The sequence below is a fragment of the Lutra lutra genome, chromosome 1 (genome assembly GCF_902655055.1).
Source record: "Lutra lutra chromosome 1, mLutLut1.2, whole genome shotgun sequence".
In the NCBI taxonomy this organism is placed as follows: Eukaryota; Metazoa; Chordata; class Mammalia; order Carnivora; family Mustelidae; genus Lutra; species Lutra lutra.
Genome location: NC_062278.1, coordinates 122,080,748 through 122,103,380, shown reverse-complemented (window position 1 = coordinate 122,103,380; position 22,633 = coordinate 122,080,748). Strand labels below are relative to the sequence as shown.

General features: G+C 39.8%; 1 protein-coding gene across 2 annotated transcripts in view; it reads right to left on the bottom strand.

Moving 5' to 3' along the window:
- The window catches only part of CCDC14 (coiled-coil domain containing 14), a 56,701-nt gene extending 49,459 nt beyond the window's left edge, over window positions 1–7,242 (bottom strand). Inside the window, exon 1 of one of the 2 annotated variants that reach the window (XM_047735167.1) lies at window positions 7,068–7,242. In XM_047735167.1, the coding sequence (XP_047591123.1) occupies window positions 7,068–7,241 (174 nt within the window). In that variant the 5' untranslated portion in view covers window position 7,242. The remainder of the gene's footprint in view (window positions 1–7,067) is intronic. The other variant, XM_047735172.1, reaches the window with a different exon arrangement.
- Between the last annotated feature and the right edge of the window lie 15,391 nt (window positions 7,243–22,633).

Sequence of the window (22,633 nt, the reverse complement as noted above, 5' to 3'; positions counted from 1 at the left end):
GTAAAAACGTGACATAAAATTTACCATTATAGGGCACCTGGGTGGCTCAGTTGGTTAAGCAACTGCCTTCAGCTCAGGTCATGATCCTGGAGTCCCAGGATCGAGTCCCGCACTGGGCTCCCAGCTCCATGGAGTCTGGACTTCTCCCTCTGTCCTTCTCCCCTCTCCTCCTCTCTCTCACTCTCTCTCCCAAATAAATAAAATCTAAAAAAAAAAAAAAAAATTACCATTGTAGCCATTTTTTAATGTACAGTTCCATGGCATTAAATACATTCACACTGTACAACCAACACTACACTCCATCCTGCCCCTAGGCCCATAGAACCACCCTTCTGATTGCTGTCTCTATGAATCTGACTACTCTAGGAAGTTTAAATAAGTGGAATCATACAGTATTTTTCCTTTTGTGACTAGCTTATTTCACTTCGCCTAGTGTCTTAGAGCAAGTGTCAAAATTTCCTTTCTTTCTAAGGCTGAACAATATTCCACATGTATATAGCATGTTATTAATTTTTTAATAAATGTACTATATCCTATAAATCCATTACAATTGAACTCTTATTAATAAATTGATTAATAAATTGTTTGCCAAGAAAACAGCACATATATTTGTTCCTTAAGTCTGTGTAAGCTGAAAATGAAGCTGAGGTATTATCTTAACCAGAAGTATCTACTACTCTAAGTTTGGAAAATACTCAATCTCTGAACATGTTCTACATTCCCCAGTCTTCAAAATATAAAGTTAATTCAACATATATCACAGAGTTCATAACTCTGATTCTATTTATCCACATTATTTAGAATGCCTGACAAGACCAGCCCATGAAAACTCTTTTATCTACAACTCATTCTCTTACTTTCTTTTCAAACTCATATAATAGTATTTTTAAAAACAATTTTATTATTTTTAAATATTAATTTTAAATCATTATTATTAAAAGTAAAATAAATGGGCTACCTTTGTGTATGAGAAAGAAAAAAAATGCACTTGCTTTAACATGCATCCAATATCTTGAAAGTTAGCCAAGTAAAAGCTCATGGTGTTTGCCTCTAGGGAGGGAAACAGAATCTAGGGGACAGCGCAAGAAAGAAAACTTTCCATGGTAACTATAATCTCTATTTAAAATATAATTTTCAAAAGACTTTATTTATTTGCCGGAGAGAGAGAGAGAGAGAGAGCACAAGCAGGGGGAGCACAGGCTCCCTGTTGAGCAAGGAGCCCAATGTGGGACTCAATGGGATCATGACCTGAGCCGAAGGCAGACGCTTAACCAACTGAGCCACCCAGGTGTCCATAAATATAATTTTTAAAAGGTGAGTTAAATTCTCTACTCACTCCCTCATTTCACCCTTCAAAAGTAGTCACTGTTGGTAGTTACATTTATGGTTTTTCTTGACATGTTTAATATTTCATCCCAAGAAAGCTTTGAGCGTAACTACTAAACTATCTGTAGTTATACGCAACTGAGAACACATTTTAAAAATTGGGGGAATAGAGTTATACTTCTCTTTGAGATAACTTGGGATATGATGGGGTCATAAGGCCAGCAAAGAGACCCAACACTGTAGGAAATAAGACCCTATGTAGCATTACTCTGCTGGTCCCTGCAGGACACCATTAGGGTCCTTCCCTTTGGTACATACGTATGTTGGTGTTCTGGGCAGAATCAGAACATAATTCCAAACCATGGTGCTGCATGCTGCAATGTTCTGGACCAAGTCCAGAAATAACTACCATAATTCTTATATTTCAAAAAATTTTTAAAAAGTATACACAGGTAAACATATGGCCTAACTGTAGGATTATGTATTTCTCCAAAAAACACACATGAGGTTATATTACAGAAAACAAGGCAATGAAAATTACCCAGGATAAAAGCACCCTGCAACAGTAACTATCATATTGGCACATTCCCATCAAAGCTTTTTTTGGTCATTTTTATTTTGAAACAACAGTACAAAGAATTTCTGTATACACTTTTACCAAGATTCCCCAACTGTAGCTATTTCACTATATCTGCCATGTTCTCTCAAAATATATATAGTAACACAATATATACAACACGTAAAATACATATATAGTATTATTGTTTTTCTGAACCATAGCAGGGTAAGTTGCAGGTATGATATTAAATATTTATTCCTAAATATTTCCCAAGAACAAGATCTCTTATATAACCACAGTATAATTATCAAAACCAGGAAATTAATATTGATATTATATTATAAACCATAGATCTTATTATTCACATCTTGCCGATTATTCCAATACTGTCCTTTATAGAAAATAATCCTAGTCCATGTGCAATGCAGGATCCTATGTTGCATTGAATTGTCACACCTCAATAGTCTCCTTTAATCTGGAATAGTTCCTTATCACTCATTGTCTTTTATAAGCTTCACATACTTAAAGAGTACAAACCAATTATGTTGCAGAATATCCCTCTGCACATTTAGACTTGTCTGATTTTCCCTCATGATTAGATTCAGGTTGGACATTTTTGGCAGAAATACCACAAAAGTGAAGTTTTGTCCGTCTTAGTAAATGAGTAAGCATATGGTATGTTTGTCCTATTACTGGTGATGTAAACTTTGTTATTTAAGATGGTGTCTGCCAGGTTCTTCACTGTAAGGTTACTATTTTTACCTTTGTATTAAGCATTTAATGGGAAGATACTTTGAGATTATGCAACCTTCCAAATCATTAGACTTTGACCCAGTAGTTTTAGCACCCATTGATGATTCTTGCCTTAATCCACCTGTTTGTGAAATGGTGACTTGTCTAACTTACATCATTCCTTCTACATTTCTTAGTTGGCATTCAACTCTAGGTAAGCACTCTTCCTTCATTGTTTGTTAGTTTGGACCCATTCTTACTTTATTCAGTGGATTATGATCCATTATCATTATTTAAAATATTTTGATGTGGGGTGCCTGGGTGGCTCAGTGGGTTAAGCCTCTGCCTTTAGCTCAGGTCATGGTCTCAGGGTCGTGGGATGGAGCCCCACATCGGGCTCTCTGCTCAGCAGGGGGCCTGCTTCCTGCCTCTCTGCCTACTTGTGATCTCTCTCTCTCTGTGTCAAAAAAATAAATAAAATCTTTAAAAAATAAAATATTTTGATGTTCCAATTGTCCCAGATTCCATCAGTGGTAGTCTTTTCAAACTGGCTCTTATATCATTTTAACATATTCCCATTATTTTTTGAGTAATTCCTTACTTTCTGCAACAAGGTGCTCTGGGTTCATCCTTTGATTTTTTGTTTTTTCCATTGTCGTAAGAACACTTAACATGAGCTCTACTTTCTTCACAAATTTTTTTTTATAAAGATTTTGGTTTTTTTTATTTATTTGACAGACAGAGATCACAAGTAGTCAGAGAGTCAGGCAGAGAGAGAGAGAGAGAGAGAGAGAGAGAGGGAAGCAGGCTCCCCGCTGAGCAGAGAGCCCGATGTGGGGCTCGATCCCAGGACCCTGGGATCACGACCTGAGCCGAAGGCAGAGGCTTTAACCCACTGAGCCACCCAGGTGCCCCTCTTCACAAATTTTTAAGTGCACAATACCATACAGTTAACTATACGCAAGATGTTGTAGGCAGATCTCTAGAACTTATCTTGCTTGCATAACTGAAACTTTATACCTGTTGAATAGCAACTCCCCAATTCCCCCCACCTCCAGCCTCTGGCATCTACCATTCTGCTCTCTGCATCTATGATTATGACTATCTTAGATCCCTTATATAAGTGGAATAATGCAGTATCTCTCCTTTTGATCAGCTTATTTCACTTAGTATAATATCCTCAAGGTTCACCCATGTTGCGTATGGCAGGATTTTTCTTTTTAATGCTGAATAATATTCCATTGTAGGTATATAGCACATTTTTTTCATCCATTTATCCATCAATAGACATTTAGGTTGCCTTCACATCTTGGCTACTGTGAATAATGCTGCAATGAACACAGAAGTGCAAATATCTCTTTAAGATCATATTCTTTTGTATAAAAACCCTGGAGTAGAATTTCTGGATCATTTGAGGTGTATTTTTAACTTGTTGAGGAACCGTCATGCTATTTTTTATAGCAGCTGCACCATTTTATATTTTCATCAACAGTTTATAAGGGTTCCAATTTCTCTACATCATTGCCAATGAGAACTGCCATCCTAAAAGGTGTGAAGTGATACCTCATTATGGTTTTGATTTGCATTTCCCTAATGACTAGTAATGCTGAAATCTCTTCATGTGCTTACTGGCCTTTTATACTTCTTTGGAGAAATGTCTACTCAAGTCCTTTGCTCATTTTTTAATCAGGTTATCTGGTTTTTTGTTACTGAGTTGCAGGAATTCCTGATATAGATTGGATATTAACCCTTTAGTAGACAGAGGGTTTACAAATCTTTTTTCCCCACTCCATGTAAGTTGCCCTTTCACTCTGTTGTTCCCTTTACTCTGCAGATGCTTTTTATTATGATGTATCCGGGCTCATCTTTTAATTTTCCTGTTTCAGCTGTGGAATTGACCATTCCTCCATGAAGTTGTGGTTCCTTTTAGTGGACGATGATATTTAGAAACCAAGATCTAGGCACTAGGTATTCCTACTGGGACTTCAATCTTTTTTCATTATGTATGATTAACTTAGTCATGACTAGGTAGTTACAAAAAAGTAAATCTTATGGTTTTATTTTTAAATGTTTCCATATTAGCCCTTCAAAATTTTTAAGGCTGTCCTAAGCCTTGAGGATATAGAGATAAATTGTATAGTAAAGGGGGTAGACAGATTGGCAACACCTCTAACCTGAAAAGCAGTTTGATTATGGTTAACACCAAGCACCAAGTATTTCCTTGAGTGGAAGTAACATAACATGTCCTCGGTTTGCTTCATATTTTTCACAATTTCACAACTGGAAAACAAGCCTGAGATAAACCTTTGAATATACAGAAAAAAGCCTTTTCATAGTCAGGATTAAAAGCTTATTTATTTGATGAAAGGCCATTATTCATTTAATAGCCCTTGATAAAAATTACAAAAATATTCTCCAAAAGGAGTACCCCAAATCACAATGCATGAGACAATCATTTTGCTTTATCTCACATTTACTTCCACTGGGTATTATCATTAAACTATTCATCTCTGCTATTTGAGAAAAATATAAGCATTTCTTATAAGTTGTATCTCCTACAATAAGTACAAGATAAAATTACATTTGTGGAATAATTTAGAGTATCCCTAAGTCTTTCATGACTTCTTATTTCTGTGAAGTAGGAACCTAAATTTCAGAAAGGAGGCTTGTTCAAAGTCATACATCTGATTAAATATAGTGTAATATATAAAAGAATGGACTCTGGCACCAGCTTTGTGGGTCTGAATCCTGCTGCACAGCTAAAGAGTTTTGTAACTGTAGGAAAATTATTTGAACTCTTCATCCCTCAATTTCCTCATCTACAAAATGGAAATGATAATAGTATCTACCTCATAAAGCTATTACTAATATCAATTTTGAGAACTATGAAATATGAATTATGTGTACTATGTAAAAATACTTAACAGTAGCACCTGTCACACAAGTGCTACCTAAATGTAAGCTATTTTTATTGTTAAGATGGTTGCAAAATGTTTTAAGGGGACCAAATTTTGTCGCAAGAGTGAAACAGATGCTTTTACCAGTTTCTCTCATTTAATCTCCCCAATTCTTTGAGACAGAATGATACCTATTTACACCTATTTTATAGCTAAAGGAAAGGAGGCTTAGAGAAATAAAAAGTACTTTGCTTAATATCACTACCACAGTAGTGGCAGAATTGGAACTTGAAATCTGTAGGTGACCATGATTATAAAAACCATGTTTTCTCCCCCTTTCTGACTGCCCATACTCTGAGTTCACTCAGTATAAGAGAAAGATCTATAAAGGTGATGGTCAGGAAGTACTCCTCAAGAAAGTCTTGAGTCAGGTCTTGAAAAAAAGCACTTAAGATTCACATAATGGGGAAGACATTATAGGCGAGTTGATAAATGAAGGGAGATTAAAAAAAGAAAAAAACAGAGAGAGGTGGATATATTTAAAGAGGAGTAAGATCACTCTAGGGAGTGAGTCTCTGTGAGAAATAGTTGATTCATTACCTGAAAATCTACTATATGTCAGGTGCTGTCCTAAGCCTTGAGGATATAGAGATAAATTGTGTAGCAAGGGAGGCAGACTAGCCTGAAAGGCAGTTTGATTATGGTTAGCACCAAGCACGAAAGGGGCGGCAAGGAGAACCCAAACAACGGGAATGTGCGAGTGCTAGGCAAGCCTTCTAAAGCGGCCCTTGAGCTGTGGAGGAGATGGAGAGTAGAAGTACAATGAACAGAAGGACATTCGAGACAGGACAGAAAAGAAAGTGCAAAGGCATGGAAGCAAAAGGGAGCACGGGGCATCCAGGACATTGCAGAACAAACAGGTGATCGGTGTTGGATACTTTTGGGATGGATGGAGGCGGGTCTGGTAAGGAATGCACTGGTGGGATCAAAAAACCGCTATGCTGACAGGCCGAAGAACAGATCTTTTTACCTCGAAACCGAAGTGTTCGTGTCTATTTTTAAGCAGAAAAGTGCATCACTTACTTACGAGGGGCGTGCATTTGAGAGAGGTAAGGCTGAAGGCGCGGACACTAATTAGGAGTCGTTGGTTTTTACTAGTGGTAAAATACCAGCAATTGTGTCGGAGGGCCGGTTAATAGCGGCACTAGGTGGAAAAGCCGAGAACTTGGATTTGATGCGACAGCGTACTGAGCCTTCAACAGGTTAAGTCACCCCACCCAGGGCGGCGGCTGGACTCGAACCCGCGTCCCACACCAAAGCCAGCACTCTGGAGGGCTACTACGATCAAAACAGAATATACGTCTATGGACAGAGCGGCGGTATTAGGATGTTAAGATTGGGTGTCCGCCCAAATCCCCCTTCTCAGCATTTTTAATGCCGCCCCACAGTCTTTGTTTTTACTTTTGTTCAGAGTTTTGCACTTTTCCCGGCACCAGAAGCCCCTCAATCCCTCTCTACCCCTATGGTGGACGCCTCAGATTCGCAGCCCTCACCTGGCCCGATCGAGATCCGGACCTGACCATTTCTCGAAGCCTCAGAGAAGCCCAGACGGAGGGAAGTAAAGCCGCTCGATAAAAGGAATTAACCGCCGCGGACTCCCGGCCCCCTTTGGCCCGCCCCCCAAGCTTCCGCTTCCGGGAAGGAGCCCGCCGAATGCCGCGCCTCATAGTTTCTGGACTGCGGGCGGACGCCTCTCCAGTACTCGCAGCACAGCGCTCTAGGCGTGCGCAATAGACCCCTCCCAGCCGCCGGCTCGTCACACACAGGCAAGGAGTGTGGGAAAAGCCCACGGAACGCTAACGGGGCGGGGCGGGGCCGGGGCGGGCCGGGCTGGAGGGAGGAGCGGGGGCGGGCCCCGGCTTGGGGCGGGGGCGGGGCCAGCGGAGGGGGCGTGTAGTGATAGAGCCGGGCGTCTGAAAGAAGTTCACTGCCGGGTTGCGAGGGCTTCTGGTGCGGGAGCGCTTCCCTGAACGACTTAGGGAAAGTGGCCACAAGGACTCTCCAGAGCCAGAGGAAGGGACTAAGGGAGAGGGCTGATAGATTTGAAAAGGAATTGGTTCTGCTCTGTGTTTTGTGTGCCATTTTGAATGACTTTGTTTTTGATAGTCAATAAAAATCAATGAATCTTGGAATACTATATCAAAAACTAATGATATGCTGTAGGTGACTAACAACACACACAAAATAAATAAATAAAATTTTAAAAATCCTCTGTTTGGTTATCTTTGCGTAATTCTGATGGCAATTTAAAAATTATTCACTGTGGCCCTTGATCTCAGAATGGTGCTCATTAGTTGGGATTTTTGGGTTAATGTTTTAAATCAAATTGGGGAGAAATTAAATAACCCAACTGATTATATTTTTAATAGGAAGAAGAGCTATGTTTTCAAAGTCTTAGTTACAATGAAGATAAAATCCAAAAACTAAAAGCATACTGATTTGGGGAAACAAGGCATTTAATAAATCTAGCTTTGTATTGAATTAGACTCTCCCTCTTCATCCCTCTCCTATAAGTGTTTAACATAGTTACTTGAGATTACAAAGTTTCTTCTAAATTGACTTGATTTTTAGAAACTTACAATGATTTTTCTTATACATGCTTATTTTAGAAAATATAGGTAAGAACTGAAAAATCACCCATAATCTCAGAGAGTACCACTCTCAGCAGTTTGGTGCGTTCTAGATTTTCCCAACTGTGTATATATGTTTAAGTATATTGATATGATGCATTTTATTATAACATGAGAGTTTAATATCAACATGGCTTCTCAGTAATTTACAATTACAAATGGCTGCCTGATGTACCATTTCCCACTGCTTGGAAGTTTGTGCTCCTCCTTGTGTTTTTGTTTGTCTGCTTTTGGTTTTTCCTTTTACCCCCCTCTTTTTTATTTATTATTTATTTATTTATTTATTTTAAAGATTTTTATTTATTCATTTGACAGAGAGAGATCACAAGTAGGCAGAGAAGCAGGCAGAGAGAGAGAGAAAAGTTGGGGGAAGCAGGCTCCCTGCTGAGCAGAGAGCCCGATGCAGAACTCGATCCCAGGACCCTGAGATCATGACTTGAGGTGAAGGCAGAGGCTTAACCCACTGAGTCACCGAGGTGTCCCCCTGCTCTTTTTTAGTTAAGGTTATCTCTTCCAGTGTTTTTGTCCTTATTTTCTCAACTTTGTTTTATTGTGGTAAAATACACAAAACATAAAAGACACATCTTAGCCATTTTTAAGTGCACAATTCAGGGTCGCCTGGGTGGCTCAGTGGCTTAAAGCCTCTGCCTTCTGTTTGGGTCATGATCCCAGGGTCCTGGGATGGAGCCCCGCATGCATTGGGCTCTCTGCTCAGCAGGGAGCCTGCTTCCTCCTTTCTGTCTCTGCCTGCCTCTCTGCCTACCTGTGATCTCTGTCAAATAAAAAAAACAAACAAAAAAAAAAAAACAAAAAAACCCCCCAAAACTTAAGTGCACAATTCAGGTGCTAAATACATTCATAGGTGTTGTGCAACCACTCACCACCATCATCTCCTGAACTGTTTTCATCTTCTGAAAGTGAAATTGCATACCCATTAACTCCGCATTCCACCCTCCTGGGAAGCCTGTGGCAGCCACTATTCTACATCCTGTCCTCTATGATTTTGATCAGTATCTCATATAAACAAGATCATACAGGGGCACCTAGATGGCTCAGTTGGTTAAGCATCTACCTTGGACTCCGGCCATGTTCCCTAGGTCCTGGGGTGGAGTCCTGGGTTAGAGCCCCAAGCCCACTACTTCTCCCTCTCCCTCTGCCTGCCATTCCCCCTGCTTATGCTCTTTCTCTGTCAAATAAATAATAAATAAATAAAAAACAAAAACAACAAAAAAACCCACAAGATCATACAATGTTATCCTTTGTGATAGGCTTATTTCATTTGTCTCCCAAGTTCATCCATCTTACAGCATATGTCAAATTCCCTTTCTTTTAATATTTCATTGTAGGTATATACCACATTTGTTTGTTTATGTGTTTATCTGGTGATGGACATTTAAGTCGCTTCCACATTTTAGCTATTGTAAATATTGTGGCTGTGAACATGGGTATACTATTATCTCTGCATACCCTGCTTTCAATTTGAGAGGGAATATACTCAGATGCAGGATCATATGGTAATCTATTTTTAATTTTTGAGGAACCACCATACTCTTTTCCACATGCTGTATTATTTTATATTCCCACTGACAGTGATAAGTTCCAATTTCTCCACATTCTCCCTAACACTTATTGCCATTTGTTTCTGTTGTTGTTATTTGTTTTTGATGATAAGCCATCCTAGTGATTGTGAGGTGGTATCTCATTGTAATTTTTTTAATTTTTTAAATTTATTTTCATAGCGTAACAGTAGTCATTGTTTTTGTACACACCCAGTGCTCCATGCAATCCTTGCCTCTCTAATACCCACCACTGGTTCCCCCAACCTCCCACCCCCCGCCACTTCAAAACCCTCAGATTGTTTTCAGAGTCCATAGTCTCTCATGGTTCACCTCCCCTTCCAATTTCCTCAACTCCCTTCTCCTCTCTAACTCCCCTTGTCCTCCATGCTATTTGTTATGCTCCACAATATAGGAAACCATATGAGAATTGACTCTCTCCTGCTTGACTTATTTCACTCAGCATAATCTCTTCCGTCCCGACATGTTGATACAAATTTGGGTGTTCATCCTTTCTGATGAAGGCATAATACTCCATAGTGTATATGGACCACATCTTCCTTATCCAATCGTCTGTTGAAGGGCATCTTGGTTCTTTCCACAGTTTGGCTACCATTGCCATTGTTTCTATAAACATTGGGTTACAGATGGCCCTTCTTTTCACTACATCTGTATCTTTGGGGTAAATACCCAGTAGTGCAATTGCAGGGTCATAGGGAAGCTCTATTTTTAATTTCTTGAAGAATCTCCACACTGTTCTCCAAAGTGGCTGCACCAACTTGCATTCCCACCAACAGTGTAAGAGGGTTCCCTGTTCTCCACATCCCCTCCAACACATGGTGTTTCCTGTCTTGCTAATTTTGGCCATTCTAAGTGGTGTAAGGTGGTATCTCAATGTGGTTTTAATTTGAATCTCCCTGATGGCTAGTGATGATGAACATTTTTTCATGTGTCTGATAGCCATTTGTATGTCTTCATTGGAGAAGTGTCTGTTCATATCTTCTGCCCATTTTTTATATGATTGTCTGTCTTGTGTGTGTTGAGTTGAGGAGTTCTTTATAGATCCTGGATATCAACCTTTGATTTGCATTTCCCTAATGGTTAGTAATGTTGAATATCTTTTCATGTGCTTATTGGTTATTTGTGTATCTTCTTTGGAGAAATTTCTATTCAAGTCCTTTGCCCATTTTTTAAGCTTAAATTTTAGTTAACATACAGTGCAATATTGATTTCTGGAGTAGAATTCAGTGATTTATCACTTACATAGAACACCCGGTGCTCATCGCAAGTGCCTACTTTAATACCCATCACCCGTCTAGCCTATCCCCCACCCACATCCCTCCATCAACCCTCACTTTGTTCTCTATTGTTAAGAGTCTCCTATGGTTTGTTTCCCTCTCCTTTCACCCCCTTCCATATGATCATCTGTTTTCTTTCTTAAATTCCACATATGAGTGAGATCATATGGTATTTGTCTTTCTCTGACTGACTTATTTCACTTAGCATAATACACTCAAGCTCCATCCACATCGTTGCAAATGGCAAGATTTCATTCTTTTTGATGGCTGAGTCATATTCCGTTGTGTATATATATACCACCTCTTCTTTATCCATTCATCAATAAATGGACGTTTGGGCTCTTTCCATAGTTTGGCTATTGTTGATAATACTGCTATAAACATCAGGGTGCAGAGGAAACTTGGGTGACTCAGTCAGTTAACGCATCTGGTCTCTGCCCAGGTCATGATCCCAGGGTTCTGGGATCGAGCTGCATCAGGCTCCCCAATCATGGGGAGTCTGCTTCTCCCCCACCTCGCCCCTCCCCATGACTGTGGTATCTCTCTCTCTCTCTCAAATAAATAATCTTTAAAAAGGAAATTTTAAAAATCAGGGTGCAGTTGTCCTTTTTGATCACTATGTTTGTATCCTTGAGTAAATGCCTAGTAGTGCCATAGCTGGTTGTAGGGGTGGTTCTATTTTTTAACTTTTTGAGGACCCTCCATATTCTCCAGAGTGCTACACCAGTTTGCATTCCCACCGACAGTCCTTGCCCATTTTTTAACTGGGTTGTTTGTAGTTTTGTTGATGAGTTCTGGAGTTTTCTACATCTTCTGTATATGAATATCTTATCAAATATATGATTTGCAAATATTTTCTCCTATTCTGTGGGTTGTCTTTTTACTCTCTTGATATTGTCTTTTGATATACAAAACTTACTTTCATGAAGTTTTCTCTTTGCCCATTTTCTCTTATTGCCTGTGTCTTTAGTGTCAATTCTAAGAAATCAATGGCAAAGCCAATGTCATGAAATTTTGCCTTAGGTTTTCTTCCAAGATTTGTATAGTTTTAAATCTTATATTTAGATTTTTTATTTATTTTTAGTTCATTTTTGTGGATGCTGTCAGGTAAGGCTCCATCTTCATTCTTATGCATGTAGCTATCCAATTTTCCCAGCATTATTTATTCAGGAAACTATCCTTTCTCCATTGAATGGTCCATTGTCAAAAATCATTTGATGATATATGTGAGGGTTTATTTCTGGACTATCAATTCCATTGGTCTGTATATTTGCCATATCCCAGTACCACACTGTCTTTATTACAGTAGCATTCTAATAAGTTTGAAATCAGGAAGGGTAAATCATCCAGCTTTTTTGTTCTCTTTCAAGATAGTATTGGTTGGGGTGCCTGGGTGGTTCAGTGGGTTAACCCTCTGCCTTTGGTCAGGTCATGATCTCAGGGTCCTGGGATTGAACCCCACATCAGGCTCTCTGCTCAGTAGGGAGACTGCTTCCCTCTTCTCGCTCTGCCTGCCTCTCTTCCTGCTTGTGATCTCTGTCTGTCAAATAAGTAAATAAAATCTTAAAAAAATAAAAAAAGATAGTATTGGTTATTCAGCATCCCTTTCAGATTCCATATGAATTTTAGGAAGATTTTCTATTTCTTCAAGAACTGTCACTGGGATTATGATAGGGATTAAGCTGTAAAACTCTTTGGATAATATTGAAATCTTAATATATTAAGTATTCAATCCATGAACATGGGATGTGTTTGCATTTATTTATATCTTTAATTTCTTTTATCATTGTTTTGAAGTTTTCATTGTATGTCTTTTTTTAATGTTTTATTTATTTGTTTATTTATTTTATTTTTAATTAACATATACTGTATTATTTGCTTCAGATGTACAGGTCTGTGGATCATCATTCTTACACAATTTACAGGACTCACCACAACACATACCCTCCCCAATGTCCATAACCCATCCACCCTATCTCTACCCGCCTAACCCCAGGAACCCTCAGTTTGTTTTGTGAGATTAAGAGTCTCTTATGGTTTGTCTCCCTCCCTAGTCACGTCTTGTTTCATTTTTCCCCTCCCTGCCCCCCATGACCCCTTGCCCTGCCTCTCAAATTCCTCATATCAGACAAATCATATGATAACTGTCTTTCTCTGGCTGACTTATTTCGCTTAGCATGATACCCTCTAGTTCCATCCACATTGTTGCAAATGGCAAGATTTGGGGTTTTGATGGCTGCATAGTATTCCATTGTATACACCACTTCTTATTTATCCATTCATCTGTTGATGGACATCTAGGTTCTTTCCATAGTTTGTCTGTTCTAGACATTGCTGCTATAAACATTCAGGTGCACGGGCCCCTTCGGATTACTACATTTGTATCTTTAGGGTAAATACCCAGTAGTGCGATGGCTGTGTCATAGGGTAGCTCTATTTTCAACTTTTTGAGGAACCTCCATACTGTTTTCAAAAAGAGTGGCTGCACCAGCTTGCATTCCCACCAAGAGTGTAGGAGGGTTCCCCTTTTTCCGTATCCTCGCCAACATCTGTCGTTTCCTGACTTGTTGATTTTAGCCATTTGACTGGTGTGAGGTGGTATCTCATTGTGGTTTTGATTTGTATTTCCCTGATGCCGAGTGATGTGGAGCACTTTTTCATGTGTCTGTTGGCCATCTGGAGGTCTTCTTTACAGAAATGTCTGTTCATGTCTTCTGCCCATTTCTTGATTGGATTATTTATCTTTGGGTGTTGAGTTGGCTAAGTTCTTTATAGATTCTGGACACTAGCCCTTTATCTGATATGTCGTTTGCAAATATCTTCTCCCATTCTGTCAGTTGTCTTTGGGTTTTGTTAACTGTTTCCTTTGCTGTGCAAAAGCTTTTGATCTTGATGAAATCCCAATAGTTCATTTTGCCCTTGCTTCCCTTGCCTTTGGCAATGTTTCTAGGAAGATGTTGCTGCAGCTGAGGTTGAAGAGGTTGCTGCCTGTGTTCCTCAAGGATTCTGATGGATTCCTTTCTCACATTGAGGTCCTTCATCCATTTTGAGTCTATTTTCGTGTGTGGTGTAAGGAAATGGTCCAATTTCATTTTTTCTGCATGTGGCTGTCCAATTTTCCCAACACCATTTATTGAAGAGGCTGTCTTTTTCCATTGGACATTCTTTCCTGCTTTGTCGAAGATTAGTTGATCTAGAGTTGAGGGTCTATTTCTGGGCTCTCTAATCTGTTCCATTGATCTATATGTCTGTTTTGTGCCAGTACCATGCTGTCTTGATGATGACAGCATTGTAATAGAGCTTGAAGTCAGGAACTGTGATGCCACCAACTTTGGCTTTCTTTTTCAATATTCCTTTGGCTATTCGAGGTCTTTTCTGGTTCCATATAAATTTTAGGATTGTTTGTTCCATTTCTTTGAAAAAAATGGGCGGGATTTTGATAGGGATTGCATTAAATATATAGATTGCTTTAGGTAGCATAGACATTTCACAATATTTGTTCTTCCAATCCAGGAACATGGAACATTTTTCCATTTCTTTGTGTCTTCCTCAATTTCTTCATGAGTATTTTATAGTTTTCTGAGTATAGATTCTTAGCCTCTTTGGTTAGGTTTATTCCTAGGTATCTTATAGTTTTGGGTTGCAATTGTAAATGGATTGACCTCCTTAATATCTCTTTCTTCTGTACTGTTGGTTTAAAGAAATGCAACTGATTTCTGTGCATTGATTTATATCCTGACATTTTACTAAATTGCTGTACAAGTTCTAGCAGCTTTGGAGTGGAGTCTTTTGGGTTTTCCACATATAGTATCACATCATCTGCAAGGAGTGATAGTTTGACTTCTTCTTTGCTGATGTTGGATTCCTTTAATTTTGTTTTCTGATTGCTGAGGCTAGGACTTCTAGTACTATGTTGAATAGCAGTGGTGATAACGACATCCCTGCTGTGTTCCTGACCTTAGCAGAAAGCTCTCAGTTTTTCTCCATTGAGAATGATATTTGCGGTGGGTTTTCATAGATGGCTTTGATGTTATTGAGATATGTACCCTCTATCCCTACACTTAGCAGAGTTTTGATCAGGAAAGGACGCTGTACTTTGTCAAATGTTTTTCAGCATCTATTGAGGAGTATCATATGGTTCTTGTTCTTTCTTTTCTTAATGTATTGTATCACATTGATTGATTTGCAGATGTTGAACCAAACTTGCAGCCCTGGAATAAATCCCACTTGGTCATGGTGAATAATCCTTTTCATGTACTGTTGGGTCCTATTGGCCAGTATTGGTGAGAATTTTTGCATTTGTGTTCATCAAGGATATTGGTCTGTAATTCTTTTTTGATGGGATCCTTGTCTGGTTTTGGGATCAAGGTAATGCTGGCCTCATAAAATGAGTTTGGAAGTTTTCCTCCCATTTTTATTTTTTGAAACAGTTTCAGGAGAATAGGAATTAATTCTTCTTTAAATGTTTGTAGAATGTTCCCTGTGAAGCCATCTAACCCTGGGCTCTTGTTTGTTGGGAGATTTTTGATGACTGCTTCAATCTCCTTAGTGCTTATGGGGCTGTTCAGGTTTTCTTTTTCTTCCTGGTTCAGTTTTTGTAGTTTATATGGCTCTAGGAATGCATCCATTTCTTCCAGATTGTCAAATTTGCTGGCATATAGTTGCTCATAATATGTTCTTATAATTGTTTCCATTTCTTTGGTGTTGGTTGTGATCTCACCTCTTTCATTCATGATTTTATTTGTTTGGGTTCTTTCTCTTTTCTTTTTGATAAGTCTGGCCAGGGGTTTGTCAATCTTATTAATTCTTTCAAAGAACCAACTCCTAGATTCCTTGATTTGTTCTATTGTTTTTTTGGTTTCTATTCATTGATTTCTGCACTGATCTTTATCATTTCTCTTCTCCTGCTGGTTTTAACTTTCTTTGTTGTTCTTCTCCAGCTCCTTTAGGTGTAGGGTTAGGTTGTGTATTTGAGACCTTTCTTATTTCCTTTTTTTTTTTTAAGATTTTATTTATCTATTTGACAGACAGAGATCACAAGTAGGCAGAGAGGCAGGCAGAGAGAGGAGGAAGCAGGCTCCCTGCTGAGCAGAGAGCCCAATGGGGGACTTGATCCCAGGATGCTGGGGCTCGATCCCAGGACGCTGGGATCATGACCTGAGTCGGGAACATGACCTGAACCATGATCATGATCATAACCTAACCCACTGAGCCACCCAGGCACCCTGACCTTTCTAGTTTCTTGAGAAAGGCTTGGATTGCTATATATTTTCCTCTCAGGAGCTCCTTTGCTGTGTCCCACAGATTTTGAACCATTGTGTTCTCATTATCACTTGTTTCCATGAAATTTTTCAGTTCTTCTTTAATTTCCTGATTGACCCATTCATTCTTTAGAAGGATGCTCTTTAGTCTCCATGTATTTGGGTTCTTTCCAAATTTCCTCTTGTGATTGAGTTCTAGCTTCAGAGCATTGTGGTCTGAAAATATGCAGGGAATGATTCCAATCTTTTGATAACGGTTGAGACCTGATTTAGGACCAAGAATATGATCTATTCTGGAGAATGTTCCATGTGCACTAGAGAAGAATGTGTATTCTGTTGCTTTGGGATGAAATGTTCTGAATATATCTGTGATGTCCATCTGGTCCAGTGTGTCATTTAAGGCCTTTATTTCCTTGTGATCTTTTGCTTGGATGATCTGTCCATTTCAGTGAGGGGAGTGTTAAAGTCCCCTACTATTATTGTATTATTGTCGATATGTTCTTTGATTTTGTTATTAATTGGTTTATATAGTTGGCTGCTCCCATGTTAGGGGCATAGATATTTAAAATTGGTTAGATCTTCTTGTTGGATAGTTCCTTTGAGTATGATATAGTGTCCTTCCTCATCTCTTATTGTAGTCTTTGGCTTAAAATCTAATTGATCTGATATAAGGATTGCCACTCCTGCTTTCTTCTGATGTCCATTAGCATGGTAAATTCTTTTCCACCCCCTCACTTAAATCTGGAGGTGTCTTCGGGTTTAAGATGAGTTTCTTGTAGGCAACATATAGATGGGTTTTGTTTTTTATCCATTCTGATACCCTGTGTCTTTTGATTGGGGCATTTAGCCCATTAACATTCAGGGTAAGTATTGAGAGATATGAATTTAGTGCCATTGTATTGCCTGTAAGGTGACTGTTATTGTATATTGTCTCTGTTTCTTTCTGATCTACTTCTTTTAGGGTCTCTCTTTGCTTAGAGGACCCCTTTCAATATTTCCTGTAGAGCTGGTTTGGTATTTGCAAATTCTTTCAGTTTTTGTTTGTCCTGGAAGCTTTTAATCTCTCCTTCTATTTTCAATGATAGCCTAGCTGGATATAGTATTCTTGGCTGCATGTTTTCTCATTTAGTACTCTGAATATATCATGCCAGCTCTTTCTGGCCTGCCAGGTCTCTGTGGATAAGTCTGCTGCCAATCGAATATTTTTACCATTGTACGTTACAGACTTCTATTCCCGGGCTGCTTTCAGGATCTTCTCTTGTCACTAAGACTTGTCAATTTTACTATTAGGTGACGGGGGTGTGGACCTATTCTATTGATCTTGAGGGGGGTTCTCTGAACCTCCTGGATTGGGATGCTTGTTCCCTTTGCCATATTGGGGAAATTCTCTCCAATAATTCTCTCCAATATACCTTCTGCTCCCCTCTCTGTTTCCTCTTCTTCTGAATCCCAATTATTCTAATGTTGTTTCGTCTTATGGTGTCACTTATCTCTTGAATTCTCCCCTCGTGATCCAGTAGCTGTTGTCCCTCTTTGCTCAGCTTCTTTATTCTCTGTCATTTGGTCTTCTATATCGCTAATTCTCTCTTCTGCCTCATTTATCCTAGCCGTCAGAGCCTCCATTTTTGTTTGCACCTCATTAATAGCTTTTTTGATTTCAACTTGGTTAGATTTTTGTTCTTTTATTTCTCCAGAAAGGGCTTTTATATCTCCCGAGAGGGTTTCTCTAATATCTTCCATGCCTTTTTCTAGCCCAGCTAGAACCTTGAGAATCGTCATTCTGAACTCTGGATCTGACATACTACCAATGTCTGTATTGATTAGGTCTCTAGCCTTTGGTACTGCCTCTTGTTTCTTTTTTTTGTGGTGAAATTTTCCGCCTTGTCATTTTGTCCAGATAAGAGTATATGAAGGAGCAAGTAAAATACTAAAAGGGTGGCAACAACCCCAGGAAAAATATGCTTTAGGAGCCAAATCAGAAGAGGATCCCAAGTCGTGGGGGGGGGAGAAAGGGGATAAAAAGAGGTTCAGAAAGAAAGAAAGAAAAAAAAAATTTAAAAAAGAAAACCAATAAAAATATAAAAAGGGAAAAATATATATATATTAGATAAACTAGTTAAAAATGTTAAAAAAGAAAGGGTAAAAGTTAAAAAAATTTAGCAGAAGAAGAAAAAAAAAATTGAAAAAAAAAATTAATTTAACTGCAAGGCTAAAGAATCATGGGGAGAAAGCTTGAGTTCCGTGCTTTGCTTTCTCCTCCTCTGGAATTCCGCTGCTCTCCTTGGTATTGAAACTACTCTCCTGGTAGGTGAACTTGGTCCTGGCTGGGTTTCTTGCTGATCTTCTGGGGTAGGGGCCTGTCTTTGCCCCAGGCGGAGTTGCACCGCCCTTACCCGGGGCTGGGCTGAGTAATCCGCTCGGGTTCGCTTTCGGGAGCTTTTGTTCCTGAGCGCTTTCTGTAGAGTTCCGGAGGGCGGGAATGAAGATGGCGGCCATCCCGGTCTCCGGCCCGGAGGAGCCGAGAGCCCGGGGCCCCACTCCTCAGCGCGCCCCCAGAGAGCAGCGCCCAATGACTCCCCGCCACCCTGGCCTCCGGCCGCGCTCCGAGCTGACCGAGCCTGCGACCGGTTCAAGGTAACCCCGAGCTGAGAGTCACTCCTCGGCTCTGTCTCTGTAGCCGGCTTCCCCCGTTCTAATACCTGTGAGCTCTGCGACACTCAGCCACCCCCGATCCTTCTGTGACCCTGCGGGACCTGAGGCCACGCTGACCCCGCCTGGGCTTCACCCTGGTTAAGCCTCTGGAGCAATGTCCCTCAGCGGAACAGACTTTTAAAAGTCCCGATTTTGTGCTCCATTGCTCCACCGCTCGCCGGGAGCCAGCTCCTCCCCCCGCGGTCTATCTTCCCGTCGCTTTGGATTCACTCCTCCGCCAGTCCTACCTTGCAGAAAGTGGTTGATTTTCTGTTTTTAGAGTTGCTGTTCTTCTTCTCTTCGATCTCCCGTTGGATTTGTAGGTGTTTGTAATCTTTAGATAAGCTATCTAGCTGATCTCCCGCTACCTGAAGTAGTCTCAGCCTGCTACTTCTCTGCCATCTTGACTCCTCCCCCCTCTCCTTGTTGATCTTTTGCTTAGATGATCTGTCCATTTCACTGAGGGGAGTGTTAAAGTCCCCTACTATTGTGTTATTGTCCATGTGTTTCTTTGATTTTGTTATTAATTGGTTTATATAGTTGGCTGCTCCCATGTTAGGGGCATAGATATTTAAAATTGTTATATCTTCTTGTTGGACAGACCCTTTGAGTATGATATAGTGTCCTTCCTCATCTCTGAATAGAGTCTTTGGCTTAAAATCTAATTGATCTGATATAAGGATTGTCACCCCAGCTTTCTTTTGATGTCCATTAGCATGGTAAATTGTTTTCCACCCCCTCACTTTAAATCTGGAGGTGTCTTTGGGTCTAAAATGAGTTTCTTTTAGACAGCATATTGATGGGTTTTTGTTTTTTTATCCATTCTGATACCCTGTGTCTTTTGATTGGGGCATTTAGCCCATTTACATTCAGGGTAACTATTGAGAGAGATGAATTTAGTGCCATTGCATTGCCTGTAAAGTGACTGTTATTGTATATTGTCTCTGTTCCTTTCTGATCTACTACTTTTAGGGTCTCTCTTTGCTCAGAGGGCCCCTTTCAACATTTCCTGTAGGGCTGGTTTGGTGTTTGCAAATTCTTTTTGTTTTTGTTTGTCCTAGAAGCTTTTTATCTCTCCTTCTATTTTCAATGATAGCCTAGCTGGATATAGTATTGTTGGTTGCATGTTTTTCTCATTTACTGCTCTGAATATATCATGCCAGTCCTTTCTGGCCTGCCAGGTCTCTGTGGATTAGTCTGTTGCCAATCTAATATTTTTACCATTGTATGTTACAGACTTCTTGTCCCAGACTGCTTTCAGGATTTTCTCTCTGTTGTTAAGACTTATAAATTTTACTATTAGATGACAGGATGTGGACCTATTCTTTTTTTTTTTTTTTTTAAGATTTTTATTTATTTATTTGACAGAGAGAGATCACAAGCAGGCAGAGAGGCAGGTAGAGAGAGAGGAGGAAGCAGGCTCCCTGCCAAGCAGAGAGCCCGATGCGGGGCTCGATCCCAGGACCCTGAGATCATGACCTGAGCCGAAGGCAGCGGCTTAACCCACTGAGCCACCGGGCGCCCCAGGATGTGGACCTATTCTTAATTGATTTTGAGGGGGGTTCTTTGCACCTCCTGGATTTTGATGCTTGTTTCCTTTGCCATATTAGGGAAATTCTCTACAGTATTTCTCTCCAATATACCTTCTGCTTCCCTCCCTCTTTCTTCTTCTCCTGGAATCCCAATTATTCTAATGTTGTTTCATCTTATGGTATCACTTATCTCTCGAATTCTCCCCTCGTGGTCCAGTAGTTGTTTATCTCTCTTTTGCTCAGCTTCTCTATTCTCTGGATTTGGTCTTCTATATCACTAATTCTCTCTTCTGCCTCATTTAACCTAGCAGTAAGAGCCTCCATTTTTTTATTGTACCTCATTAATAGCTTTTTTAATTTCAACTTGGTTATATTTTAGTTCTTTTATTTCTCCAGAAAGGGCTTTTATTTCTCCAGACAGGGTTTCTCTAATATCTTCCATGCCTTTTTTGAGCCCACCTAGCACCTTGAGAATTGTCACTCTGAATTCTAGATCTGACATATTACTAATGTCCGTATTGATTAGGTTCCTGGCCTTCGGTATTGCCTCTTGTTCTTTTTTTTTTTTTTTTTTTTTTTGTGTGTGTGGTGAGTTTTTCTACCTTGTTATTTTGTCCAGATAAGAATATATGAAGGGGCAAATAAAATACTAAAAGGGTGGCAAAGACCCCAGGAAAATGTGCTTTAACCAAATCAGAAGAGACCCCAAATCGTGGGGGGAAGAAACGGAGTAAAAAGAAGTTCAGAGAAAAAAAATTCAGAAAAGAAAAAAAATAAGAAAAAATATAAAAAAGAAAAAAATATATATATATTAGACTGGTGAATAGAACAGGGTCACCCACTTAATTTGGGGAGTATTTTGGTCTCTTAGAAGAAACTATCTACCAAAATTTTAAAGAATGAAAAACATATATAAGGATAAACATGATGAAGGGATGGAATATGACTATAAAGATGAAAAAAAATTTTTTAATTTCTAAAAAAGGAGTTGATAAGGTAAGTTGGTTGGGAGAATAAAGAAAAAGAAAGTGGAGAGAATTTACTCAGGTTGGAGACTAGAACAAAGCCCTATGCTAGATTTAGGTTATATTTTGATCTATTAGAAGTTGTATCCCAAATTTTTTTAGAAGAAAAAACCCTATATCTATACAAAAAATAAAGTTAGATACAATGAAGAATAAAATATGACTATAATAATGAAGGTTCAAAAGGATTTTTTTTTTTTGAAAGGCATTGTGAAGATAAACTAGTTTAAAAACGTTAAAAGAGGAAAGGGTAAAAGTTAAAAAAAATTTAGTGGAAGAAAAAAAATAAAATTAAAAAAAATTAATTAACTTCGCCAGACTAAAGAATCATGGGGAGAAAGCCATGAATTCCATGCTTTGCTTTCTCCTCCTCTGGAATTCCACTGTTCTCCTTGGTAAGTGAACTTGGTCATGGCTGGATTTCTTGCTGATCTTCTTGGGGAGGGGCCTGTTGTAGTGATTCTCAAGTGTCTTTGCCTGAGGTGGAATGTACCATCCTTACCAGGGGCTGGGCTAAGTAATCTGCTCAGGTTCACTTTCGGGAGCTTTTGTTCCCTGAGCACTTTCCGTAGAGTTCTGGAGGACTCGGATGAAAATGGCGGCTTCCCAGTCTCTGGCCCGGATGAGCCAAGAGCTCAGGGTCCCACTCCTCCGTGCACCCTTGGAGAAAAGCGCTCAATCACTCCTGTCTCCCTGACCTCCGGCCGTGCTCCAAGCTCACCCAGCCTGTGACCAAGCATCTCTGTCTCTAGCACACAGCCCTGCCTGGAGTCTCTAAACCCCACAGATCCCTGCGCTCTTCCGGGGGGGGTTCTCCCCGGATCTTGTGGGGTCCCCACTCACAGAACAGTGGTCTGTGCCACAGATCACAATTTAAGGTAACCCTGAGTTGAGAGCTCACTCCTTGGCTTTGTCTCTGTAGCCGGCTTCCCCGCTGTAATATCCGTGAGCTCTGCGACCCTCGGACACTCCCAATCCTTCTGTGACCCTGCGGGACCTGAGGCCACGCTGACCCCGCGTGGGCTTCACCCTGGTTTAGCCTGTGGAGCGATGTCCCTCAGTGGAG